We start from the raw sequence: 13,657 nt of genomic DNA, 5'->3' as shown, positions 1-13,657 counted from the left end.
ATGCAGACTGGTGTTAATGTCGCGTAGTGTTAAAGTATACAAGAATCTTGTGTAAGTCAGCTGATCCAACCAATTGCAGACGTTTCTCTCACGCACCGAGCCTGAGCTGGTTATTAAGAGGGTTTTAACCCCACGTGAAGGCCAGGACCCTAAAGTAGGTGTAGAGAACACATGACGTCTTGTCCCATCAGCTGAATTATCAAGTATAGAATTGCGATAGTTAAGATAGGCCTTGATTGTTGTGTAATTACAGTGTGAAGGATTGTATAAACTATAAACCATGGGCACCAGCACAAGCAAAATCCCTCCAAAGGGAACACCTGCTGCTTACATGTACAAAAACTTTGGAAAAGAAACAACTGACGAGTTGATAGTTTGGTCAAAATGGACCAGGACTAGGAAATATCCCTTTCCCGAAGACGGTACATTTAATATGGACAGAATTAACTGTTTAGAAGAATGTTTAGAGGACAGAGACCCGAGAAAGAAATGTGAGAAAGGGGTTAAGTGGGCGGCATTCTCAGATTGGAAAAAGGAAGCCGAATCAAGGCACGAACAGAGTAAGGCAGCCAGTAAAAACAATACCAAACAAGATATAAAAATTAAACAAATGTTAATAAAGAAACAGCCGCCATTAGCTGTGCCACTATATCCTGCCCTACCCACTGCCCCAGACGAAGATGACGATTATTTCATAGGACAGATGCGAGCCCCGCGAATCCCTCCGGCTTATCAGGAGCAGGCACCCGCACTGCCTGAGAACGAAGGGGACCCCATTAACCCTTCAAATCCCCCACCTCCACTTAATCCTGAGGACGGCGCTACTGGTGGGACAGCTGCCCAGACCCCCTCCCAGACTGCGGGCCCAAGCCAGGGTACCCAGGGTGCCAGAAGTCGTAGTGAGGCAAAGGAGGGAGATGAAGGGGAATCTAAGCCCACCCCAGCCAGAACACAACTGCCCTTAAGACGGTTCCCCAATGTCCATGCTGCAGACGGAGACCCAGTTTCCGTCCACCGTCCATGGACAGCCACCGAATTGAGAGGAATCATTCAGGACTTCCCAGACCTCTCCAAAGACTTAGAAAAGTCTATTGACCAATTGAAAACGATAGTCATTTGTCACCAAACAACCATAGTAGATATGGATCAGTTATTAAGCACATGGTTGAAAGATAATAAATATAAAAGACTGTGTGAGGGCGATGAAAGTTTTGCCCTTGTCCGAAACCATAGGGCAGCTAACGGATCAGACGAGACAGTGGCAGATGATGCATTCTGCCAAAATTTGTATGATGTAATGCACGTAAAATTCCCCAAGAAAACAAATTGGACTAAGATTACAGAAACCAGTCAAAGGAAAGATGAGGATGTTGAGGATTATATAGAAAGAATGGAGAATATTTTTGACCAGTGTTCTGGTATGACCAAAGATGCATACCAAGTGCCACTCATTAACGCCCTCGTTAACGGACTCAGACCAGAATTAAAAGACCCACTGACTTTGATATGCCCCAATTGACGTCCATTCTAAAGAATGTCCAGGATTGTAGTAGAGAAAGCAAAGAGAATAAAAGTAAAACTTCCATGTACGCAGAAACAAAAATGACTCCAAATGACCCGCTCACCTTGTATTATATGGGACATAATAGAGGGAGGGGACACCCACAACGCGGAGGCGGATCAGGCCCACCTCAATCAGGAGGTTTTGGGCATCCTCAAAGTTGGAAATCCTCAAAAACCTTTTTATGGTCTGTGTTTTAATTGTGGGAAAAGTGGACATTGGCGATCGAATTGTCCTCAGCCCGACAGAAGATCTGCCAATGGTCCACCGCAAAATTCTGCTGATCAACCCACCACTCGACCCCAAGTCCAATTTTCGACTGGGAATCCATGGAGTAATTCAAATCGTAATGATCCCGGAAATTATCCCGCATGACGCCCTCGAACGCCCCTGTGTCAGAAACCTGATTGTCAAATGCCGATAGTCTCTGTGAACGCTGGTGAAGAACCATGCCTCTATCTACACATGGGGGGGAAACAAGTGCCCTTCCTTGTTGATACGGGTGCTACTAACTCTTTATTGTCCAAAGAAATGGCAAAAGAAGCCCCCAAAACGGATAAAAGTGTACAATGTGTTGGCCTGTCAGGAGTTACACAAACCATGCAATGGTCAGAACCATTCGACATAAAATCAGAAGTATTCCACAGACAACATGCATTCCTACTATCAGAGGACGCACCCGTTAATTTACTCAGATGTGATCTCTTATGCAAAATGAGAGCCACCATCACATGTACGGATAGGGGATTAGAAGTGTCTATCCCCGAAGAAACTTATGGAATGTACTCCCTTCGAGAATTTGAGTCACCCGTCATTTATAAATGGTTAATGAACAACAGTGGCTCTCTGGCCACAAAATTTCGAAGATTGGTGGGGTCCCTGCAGTCCGTATCTAGGGGGGCATCTGATTACCGAGCACTCCTTAATTTAACCTCCTGGAAATACAATTTACACTGTACAGCCTAATTCGATATACGATCCTGATAGGACTGGCTGGCATAGCTGTGTCAATCATACTACCCAGCGAGATAAAACCCTTATTTAAAGTAGCCGATAGTGCGCCCCACTGCACTCTGGCAGTTGCAGAAGGCCACAGTCAAAAGGCAGGCTCCGCGATTGTTGATGACCATTCTGCTATAGAAGCCTATTCACTACCACCCACCTTTTCAGCACAACAGGCAGAACTATTCGCCCTAACGCGAGCCTGTATTGTTGCTACTGGAAAAACAGCCACCATTTACACAGACTCACGATATGCATTCGGCATTGCACATGATCATGGACAGATTTGGAAATTGCGTGGATTCCTGACATCAAATGGAACAACCATTAAAAATGCTGAACAGATCAACCATCTCTTGCTACCACTAATGGAACCTGTTTTGGTGGCTGTGGTAAAATGTAAAGCCCATAACGGAGAACGAGACCAAGTCTACTTGGGCAATGAAAGAGCTGATCCAGCAGCAAAACAAGCAGCACTTTCTGACACAGGGCCTCTGGTCTCCCTCATGGTTTCCAGAGAGAAAGATCCAGAATCGGTTACCCCATCATTAAAAGATGTCATTGAACATCAGTCCAGGGTGGGGGAAAACGAGTTGGTGGAATGGGTTAATCATAATTGTACAAAGAACCGGGAAGGTTTGTGGGTCCACCATGACGGCCGCGTGGTGGCCCCTCGCCAACTTTTACCCTGGCTCGCTAGATGTGTTCACACCTTTACGCACGCTGGTAAGACCGGAATGACCGACTATGTGAATCAAACATGGTTTGCGCCAGGTCTAACCAAGGCTCTCACTCAAATTAGTGACCAATGTACCGTCTGTCACTGAATGAATCCTGGTAAAACTGAAAAGACAGTACGTTCTGTGCATCCGGGTCCTGAAGGACCCTTTACACACTTGCAAATGGATTTTATTGAATTATCCCCATGTGTGGGATATAAATATGAGTTAGTGATAATTGACATGTTTTCTAGATGGATTGAAGCTTTTCCTTGTAGAAAGAATGATACTACAGTTGTTGCTAAATGTCTGCTTCGAGAAGTTATACCGCTCTTCGGTATACCCCATAAGTTGTCAAGTGACAACGGGCCACATTTTACAGGGATTGTTGTAAAGGAACTGTGTAAAGGACTACAGATTGCTCAACACTTTCACTGTAGTTATCACCCACAGTCATCAGGTACAGTTGAGCGATACAACGGCATGTTAAAAAACAAATTGTCTAAACTTTGTGAGGAAACGGGGCTTAAGTGGGTAGATGCATTGCCTTCAGCCCTCATGGTCATGAGGTCCTCAACCAGCAGGGTGACAGGACTGTCACCACATGAGATTGTAATGGGACGGCCACAACGTCTGCCTTTCTCAGCACCCCTGTCTGTAAAACAGATGGATAAACACACAATGGAGGAGGACATGCTCCAGTATTGTGTCACGTTAACTAACTGTATTTCTAGTTTTCACCGACAGGTCAAACAAGCACAACTTGAACCCACAGGAGAGAAGTGTCACAGTATCGAGCCAGGAGATACTGTCTACATAAAGATCTTTAAGCGAAAGAATGGACTCCAGCCCCGGTTTAAAGGACCCTATCAAGTGCTCCTCACAACGAACACCGCCGTGAAAGTGAAGGAACGACCTACATGGATACACGCGTCCCACTGTAAGAAATCCCCATACAAGGACCCCGGCAGCGGCGAACCAGCCGAACCGAAGGAAAAGACTGATTAATCAAACTATCATAAGAGACTGTTGCAGCATGGCATGTCCTAAACTGTTAAATCATTTGCGAATGATTGGCTTAGCATGCCTGATCCTATGGGTGGGAATTAACATAGAACCTGCTACAACCCCCGCTGCAAGTAGAACCAATTGCGTTTCAAGGGAACTGCACACCAATACTTTCTTATACATGTCCTATATGTATGCAAAACGTCAAGGTATCTCTAGTTGCTGGGTGTGCTCCCATATCCCCATCCATTCCAAGGGAGGCATTCCCCTCAGACCAGTCCCCTTAACTTCCCCAGAAATAGCGGAATGGGTAATAAATCAAAATGAAACTGACGGGAACGGAATGCGAGATAACGGCTGGGTGAACGCGGAGACAAATAAGGTAATACCTGTGGAAGAACAATGGAAGGAGTATACAAACACAACAAAATGTGAAACCAAATTTCAGCGGTGGTACCAACCCAATTATAATCGGACCCATAAACCTCCGTTTTTAATCCTCACAAATACATCAAGACCTAATGGAACAATATGTTTGAGTAAGAACTCAACAGGGGGAGATACGGTAGGATGGAGCAATTGCACTCAGTATATAAATATGACAGAAACCAGTGTCGGTAGTACCATCAGATGGAAGCCTTGCACAGGCGGCCAAATTTACATGGACAGAATACATGTAGAAAGTTTTCCTCCAATAACTGCGTATAATGAAACTTACTTTATTTGTGGCCACAAGGCATACCCGTGGTTGCCTCAAAATTGGACAGGATCATGTTACTTGGGATATGTAATACCATATGTCCGACACTCATCGTCCCTGCCCCAACGTCCCACTGGGCAACGAGTGAAAAGGGTAATTACTGAGGCCGACCGGTTCTGGGCCATTGCTTTCCCTCAGTGGGGAATGGGTAAGGCCACCAGAGAAATCATTAATTTGGCCGAAATCTGGGAAGTAGTTGCTAATGATACGGCAGAAGCCTTAAAGGAAATAAACGCAGAGATGATAGCCATTTGTACGGTCACTTTACAGAACCGTATGGCCCTTGATTACCTATTGGCAGAGAAAGGGGGAACATGCGCACTAATTGGATCTGAATGTTGTACCTACATACCTGATAGTTCAGAGAAGATTACTAATTTGGCCGATCACATCCAAAAGGAAATTGAGAAACTCAAGCAGCCCCCTTCGTTCACTCTTTGGGGCTGGGCAACCGGGTGGCTGGGTTCTATCGGGACTTCTCTAGTTCAAGGGTTAGTCATATTCGTTGTTATAGTTCTTATAGCTTATTGCTTATTCAAATGTTGCTGTGTTATGATGTCTAATTTTGGTAAAAATATAGCACCCACAAATTTAATGGTGCAAGTAGAGATGGAAGGAGATGAGGTGCAGGAAGAGTTTGAACGCCTAGCTAGGGTAATGCTCTACTAGGAAAATATCCTTTATGAAGGACAAAAGGGGGAATGTGGAAGTGCATGAAGGGATACTTGACCATATTAACTCTCTATTAATTCATTTAACTCGCATAATAAAGTTTCTCACGAGAACACATAGAAGCACAATTGTGTAATTACTTTGAGTTTCTCATGCTGATAGCTGTCCTCCCTTTAGATAGGGAGGTAGCTGACTACAGGAATAAATGACCATATAGCCTTGAGACTCGCTACAGACCTACTGATAATAAAAGACAGAAATGTAGGAAAAAGCACTTTCCCAGGCCTGCGTCCAAGGTATCAAGATGGCTATGGGAACTCGAGAGTGGGTTCCCTATTTTGATTGACCAACTACCTGAGCCAATAAAGAATGTACGTGTACGCCCATATTCTGTGACAGGTGGGCGTTGTTACTGAGTTGTATAAACGTGAGCTGTTTCTTGAACTCGGCGAAGCTGCACCATCAACCTTTGCTTGAGGTGCTCTTCCACTTGTATACAAGTCGGGGTTCAATAAAGTTTCTCTTTGTACTACTTGTTTGGGTGTTAATGCATTGTATAGTAATAAGTAATATTAAGTTTCCACATGTACATATACCCCCAGATCTCTCTGATCCTGTACCCCTTTTAGAGTTCTGCCCTCTAATTTATATTGCCTCTCCTCGTTCTTCCTATTGAAATGTGTCACTTTGCATTTTTGTGTGTTAAATTTCATCTGCCACGTGTCCGCCCATTCCACCAGCCTGTCTATATCCTCCTGAAGTCTATCACTATCCTCCTCACTGTTTACTACACTTCCAAGTTTTGTGTCATCTGCAAATTTGGAAATTGTGCCCTGTACACCCAAGTCCAAGTCATTAGTATATATCAAGAAAAGCAGTGGTCCCAGCACTGACCCCTGGGGAACACCACTGTACACCTCCCTCCAGTCTGAAAAACAACTGTTCACCACTACTCTCTGTTTCCTGTTACTTAGCCAATTCAGTATCCATGTTGCTACTGCCCCCTTTATTCCATGGGCTTCAATCTTGATGACAAGCTTATTATGCGGCACTTTATCAAACGCCTTTTGATAGTCCATATATACCACATCAACCGCATTGCCCTCATCAACCCTCTATATTGCCTCATCAAAAAACTCTGTCAAGTTAGTTAAACACGATTTGCCTTTAATAAATCCATGCAGAGACTAGACTTGTATTCCCTTGAGTATAGAAGATTGAAGGGTGATCTAATTGAGGTGTTTAAGATGATAAAAGGATTTGATAAGGTAGATCGAGAGACGCTATTAGCTCTGGCGGAGGGGGTCCAGAACAGAGGGGCAAACCTTAAAATTAGAGTCAGGCCATTCAGGAACGAAAACAGGATGCACTTTTTCACACAAAGAGGAGTGGAAATCTGGAACCCTCTCCTCCAAAAGGATGTGGATTCTGGGAGTGAATTGGAACTTTCAAAACTGAGATAGATAGATTTGTGTTCGGTTAGAGTCTCAGGGGATATGGATCAAAGGCAGGTAAATGGAGTTGAGGTGCAAATCAGCTATGACCTAATTGAATGGTGGAAAAGGCTCGGTGGGCTGAATGGCCTCCTTCTGTTCCTATGTTCGAACAGGGTGCTTCATTGGTGCAATCTCACCAGGGCTGGATACTGGATAAATCTTACATGTGAGATTTTGAAACACAAGCAATGTACCTGAAGTACATAAAATGGAAAACCACTAAAGCTTAGTCTGTTACACAAGTGGGTGACGAAGTGTCCAGCTGAACCCGCCACATAGACTGTGGGTATGGCCAAATGGTACAACTATGTTCTTCTCTCCTTCCCACTTATCTTTTTGTTATCTTTCTCCTTTTCTTTTCTCCTTCTTAGGTCATGGCCTGTTCATTGAGTGCTGCAGAGGTAGGGCTAATACAGCATTCAGATGTGTGGTGAAAGTTATCTTAAAACTATAGTTCCCATACTTTAATAGATGATTTTCACTACCCCAAAAAATGCTGGGATAAAACTCCACTACTTCCTCTTACTTTTCCGCATTGTTCCGGAAAAAAAGGGACAATTGAAATGGCAAGAATTACGGCGCAGTCCTGATATACTTCAGATTGGGATCCTGGGACAGGGCAGGCGATGGCAATCATGTGCATGATTTTTCTCACTAAATGTGGGTTGGTTGGTATTCCTGAATATTAGAGAGGCCCACAGAGAATCCTAGAACATTAGAGATTAGGTCCACATACAGACTGAAGGAAACAAGTTCTTTGTGTTTGCTTCACTTTCCAGCATGAGAAAATGTGACAACAGAACTACAAGCCGCAGAGCTATGGATGCTTTGAAGAAAAAGACAGAAAGAGAAGAGAAAAAGGACAGAGAGAGATGGAGGAGAATGGCAGAGAAAATTACATAAAAAGGAGAGTATGGGATATTAACTGTATTTGAATACTGAAGGATTTATTTTCACAGCAATGCAGGTGAGAGCTCACATTATTGTGAAATTGAGAAAGGCGAAGTTTCTCACATGAATACTCAAACACAACCAGCAATAGCAATCTGCGATTTTTGAACTTTAGTTGAAATATGTAATATTGCTTGATTTTATTCAGCTCGTTGAAGAGAGGTCATTAAATGTGGAAGCCTTAAATCTCAAGCAGTAGGGCAGTACATTCCATTCCAAACAATTACAAGTTCAAACTCCCAATCTTTTCTTTCAACTCATCTACTCTAATGCTTTGCCAGTTGTTAGTCAGGTTAATATCAGTGGTGGTTTCTAACTTAAGGCAAGGGGAGGGAGTGGAAGAAAAATCTGTCAATGTCAATTTCAACCACCTCTCCATCTCACTTCAACACATCATTGACAGCGTCAATGACAACCGTCCTGGTAGACCTATGGGTTAGTTCATCCCTCCACTAAAGGAAGGATGAAATGTGATGATTGGCAAGAGCTGGGAGAGGAAAATTGATCAAAACATTCAATGTCAAAAATCACAAGAGAGAATAGCATTAGAGAAAATAACATACATCTTGATTGGTCATGTCCCAGTATGGTCTCTCCCCATAGGACATTACTTCCCACATGACTATGCCATAACTCCAAACATCACTGGCTGATGTGAACTTCCTGTACTGAATGGCCTCTGGTGCTGTCCACCGTATCGGAATCTTCCCTCCCTGAAAGCAAAGAGAAGAAAGGTAAAAAACCTACAGCTAACAGCATTCCATTTTGTTGGGGATATATTGAAGCTGCCCCCACCCTAACAAAATCCAAATGATTAATAAAATATCTTTTACATTTCACACAGCCATATTGCCCACATAACAAATGTCTGTACTTCAAACAGTAAATGAATCTGAAGCACTTTCACATATTTCTGGGGGCCTTGAAAAGATGCAACATGAAAGCAAGACTTCCATTTTGTAAAACAAATACAGTAAGTAATTCCTCCCAGAACTCTGCAGAAACTGTTGGTGTTGGAACTGCTTGGCTTCAACTCAGCAACAGTTCAATGTGACAATCAACACAGTCTGCAAATGTCAATAAACACAAACGTAAGAATGGAGTCCGACATTTGACAGAAAGCTACAAAGATAGAAGATATACTTGGATTCCGGAACTTCACTGCAGCTAAAATGGAGAAACTGATTTGAACAGAACGGTATCGGCCGTGCTCAGTTGGTGGCACACTCGCCTTTGAGTCAGAAGACTCTGCATTCAAGTCCCACTCCAGAGACTTGAGCACATAATCTAGGCTGGCTGAGGGAATGCTGCACTGTCGGAGGTGCCATCTTTTGGATGAGCTGCACTCCCATTAACTGATGCCCACTGTATCCACACAATATTACCATTAACTGGTGCCCACTGTATCTCTATAGAAGCACCTCAGAAGCATTGGGCAGGAAATTCCTCGTAGCTGCTCCCACTCCACTGACGTTAATTTTCTGGAAGTGCAGCAGAAACTCTGTTTCCCCATAAACGGGGTTTCCGTTGCACTTCCAGCGAAGTAACGCTGGAGGTGTAGGAGCAGCTCCGAGGAGTTTCTTGGCCATCTTGACAGGACTGCATGGATGGATAAGTAGACTGTGAGCGATGTGACAGTAACCATACAGAGCAGGCAGGGCCCAGGTTTGATTCCTGGTTCCTGCGTGATAGTAGATACTATCATTGATTTCAGCCACAGTACGCGTACCCTGGTACCTGATCACTATCCTGTGCCCTGCAATGGAGAGTTCAGGTGTTGATGCCAGGTGAGATGTGTCAAGGAGATCTGCTCCTCTTTCCCCTTCACCTTCTCTCCCCAGCTCTCCTTGTTGAAAAGCCACCACAGAAGTTGAAAAACCACTCATTGTGTGGTCTGACAAATGAGCAAATGTCTACTCTAAGATGGTACCAGAGGGCACAGGTGACTGCAGAACACCTTCAGAAAATGGGAGAAAATTAAAAACAAAATCTTGATTTATGCTGTTAAGGTGCACAGTAGTTAAATACACTGTATGGAATTTAATGCATCAAGCGTCTCTGTAGCCACATCAGACTTCTGCTATGATCCAAGTTTTTAAAAATTGCTTTTAATTTTGACGAGTTTGTATTCTGTCAAAGCTGCACTACCCACCATTGTGTGAAATTCTTTGATCCGCTATTCTAACAGAGGCATTTGCTAATTTTGAGCCAACACTAATATTCACACAGCATAACTTCAAACACAGTTTGAAACCAAGGCCCCGAAATTCCTGGGTCTCTGATGTGCCGGCAGAAATGCAGTGAAGCAGGACTTCCAAGCACCGATATCCAAGGAGGCTAACACTGGGGCCCGCTAATTTCCGTAACGTTGAGTAGGACAAGGGCAGCAGTCCTGTCAGATTCACAGGGACAATTCGGGAAAGGTACAGCATCTTCATTTAAAAGGCTGAGACAATTTAAAAGCATTAGGAGGCTTGTAGGAAGGGATGCAATGGCAGATGAAAAAGTTAAGCAGCACATTTTTCAGATGCTGATGTTGCAGTTCTGCTGCCAGATAAAGGAGGGATGCAAATCCTATCAAAAAGGCAGCAGTATGGGCCATGTGGAAGGAGCTGGCTGTCACTGTGCCTGAGACCTCCATAACCCTAAGGACCCCTCAAAAGGTCAGCAAAAGAGTTGTCAGCTGTATAACGGCAAAGAGTATTGAAACACGGGTATTGTCTACCCCAATATTCAAGCAGTGGCATTTGGAATCTCACATGTCACAGCAGCACTAAACCTGCCATCACTCATGTCAATTTTCTCATGCTCTGCACGTCCACCACATGTGAGAGACTGAGGCAAGTCAGTCAACTTAATAAGGAGGCACTGAATAAAGTCGAGAGCACATCACAGAGTGAGCTTGTAAGAGAGTGAGATGTGAACATTGTGAGAATAAGGACTTCTAAATGGCAATTTGGTGCAGAGGGGGAGATTAGGCATATTTACAAATCCAGTAGTGACAGTGGATTCAATAGTTAGAGGAGCTGACATGATCTTTTGCAGTCCAGAGTGGTAGTCTAGATGCTTTGTTAACTCTCAGGTGCGGGGCTAAGGGACATATGGAACAGGTTGTAAAAGATTGCACAAAGGGAGGGAGAGCAGCCCGTTATCATGGTCCATGTGAGAGCCAGTAAAATGGGTATAAAAAAGGCCTGAATTCCTGCAGGATGAGTTGAGGAGATTAGGAAAAAGGTTTCGGAGCAGGATTTCACAGATGGTAATCTTAGGATCATTTCCCCAGCCGCGCGCTAGAATAGGGAAGATTAGGGAAATCAATGAAAGGTTAAAGGAGTAATGTCAGGAAGAGGGATTCCACTTTGGGCACTGACACCAGTTCTGGGACAGATGGGCTACATCCGAACAGGAAGGGTGCTGTTCTACTGACAAAACAGTTAAAAAGGGAAGTGGTGCGGTATTTAAACTGGGGCTGGGGCAGGCTGGAAAAATAAAACTAACCAGAATCAACTATTAAGAAGGAGAAATAGATGAGAATAATATGCAGAAAAGAATTTAGCAAGAAGGATATGGTGTCGAGGAATAAAATTATAGGGCCGGTTATAAATGATGACAAGACTGAAGTACGATAGCTTAGGAAAAAAAATGGACAGTGTCAAAAAGCAAAAAAAGGTTAAAATGCATGTGTTGCAAAATGCAGACTGTATGGAATAAAATCAGGGAACCAGTGTGCCTGTTTTACAGGAAGATCGAGATTTAACAGCAAACAGAAACCTGCTGCAAACTGGACTAGCATAAAAAATAAACACATCGGGATATAATATATTTAGGAGGGATAGAAAATATAAGACAGGAGGCAGAGTGATAATATTGGTAAAAGAGGAAGTACTTGCTCTAGTGAGGGGTGATGTAAATAACGAGGAGGACAGACAAGGTGAATACAGTTGGAGCTCAAAGGCTTGTTACATTAGTAGGGGTGGGAAGGAAATGGAAGAGGAAATCTGAAATCGGATGATTGTTCTGGGAAATTTTAATTATCTGCTGATCCATTGGGACAGACAGGGAGTAAACGGAGAAAATTTAATTGAATTCCTGCAATAAGTACAGGACTCCTTCCTCGGACAGCGTGTTAGTCGGTCTACAAGGGCGGAGGTGTTGCTAGGTCTGGATATGAGCAATGGAATAGATCATGTAGATCAGTTGAATATAGTTGAGAACCTTCTGAGTGGTGACCACAATAGTTTACAATCCAAATAGAAAGGAAAAAAGTCAGTACAAAAACTAGAATGCCAGATTGGTTCGGGCAGATGTTCGAGAGATGAGGAGTGAGCTGAACTAAGGGGAGGGGGAAGGAGGAATTGGCACACAGGGCAACAGTGGGATGTTTTTAAAAAGTGATTAAAAAGGTGTAGAATAAGTATATGCCATTAAAAAAGATGGAAACTACTGCTAGATTTAGATCCAATGGATAAATGACGAGGTTAGGAACAAATTAAAATTGAAGAAGACTGGGCCAAAAAGGACTATAAGAATAAGAATAATAAAACAACTAAAGGAGAAAATGCACAAATAAGAGGTTACAAGCGTGATAAGGAAAGATGAAAGGGAGTATCATAGTATCATAGTGGGTACAGCACAGGAGGAGGCCATTCGGCCCATCGTGCCTGTGCCGGCTCTTTAACAGAGCTTTCCAATTAGTCCCATTCCGCTGTTCTATTCCCCATAGCCGAGTAAAATTTTCCCTTCAAGTATTTATCCAATTCCCTTTTGAAAGTTATTATTGAATCTACTTCCACCGCCCTTTCAGGCAGTGCATTCCAGATCATAACAACTCGCTGCATAAAACAATGTAAGAAACATAAGAAATTGGAGCAGGAGTAGGCCATAAGGTCCCTCAAGCCTGCTCCGCCATTCATTAAAATCATGGCTGATCTTCGACCTAAACTCTACTTTCCCGCCCGATCCCCATTTCCCTTGATTGCTTAGAGTCCAAAAATCTATTGGTCTCAGCCTTGAATATACTCAATGACTGAGCATCCACAGCCCTCTGGAGTAGAGAATTCCAAATATTCACGATCCTCTGGATGAAGAAATTCCTCCTCATCTCAGTCTTAAATGGCCGACCCCTTATCCTGAGACTATGCCCCCTAGTTCTAGACTCTCCAGCCAGGGGAAATAACCTCTCAGCATCTAGCCTGACAAGCCCTCTTAGAATCTTGTGTGTTTCAATTAGATCACCTCTCATTTTTCTAAACTCCAGAGATTATAGGTCCATTCTACTCAATCTCTCCTCATAGGACAACCCTCATCCCAGGAATCAATCTAGTGAACCTTCATTGCACCGCCTCTAAGGCAAGTATATCTTTCCTTAGGTAAGGAGACCAAAATTGCAGTCAGTACTCCAGGTGAGGTCTCACCAAAGCCTTGTAAAGTTGCAGCAAGACTTCTTTACTCTTGTACTCCAACCCCTTTGCAATAAAGGCCAACATAC

The 13,657-nt window shown here is 43.5% G+C and overlaps 1 protein-coding gene across 1 annotated transcript in view; it reads right to left on the bottom strand.

The window, feature by feature from the left end:
• Positions 1-13,657, bottom strand: part of LOC137301220 (ephrin type-B receptor 2) — a 1,084,770-nt gene that overhangs the window by 63,996 nt on the left and 1,007,117 nt on the right. The window contains exon 13 of the mRNA XM_067970697.1: positions 8,733-8,882. Coding sequence (XP_067826798.1) covers positions 8,733-8,882 — 150 coding nt within the window. The remainder of the gene's footprint in view (positions 1-8,732; positions 8,883-13,657) is intronic.

Source organism: Heptranchias perlo, chromosome 32 (assembly GCF_035084215.1).
Source record: "Heptranchias perlo isolate sHepPer1 chromosome 32, sHepPer1.hap1, whole genome shotgun sequence".
Taxonomy (NCBI): Eukaryota; Metazoa; Chordata; class Chondrichthyes; order Hexanchiformes; family Hexanchidae; genus Heptranchias; species Heptranchias perlo.
This window is presented reverse-complemented; position numbering and strand designations above follow the sequence as displayed.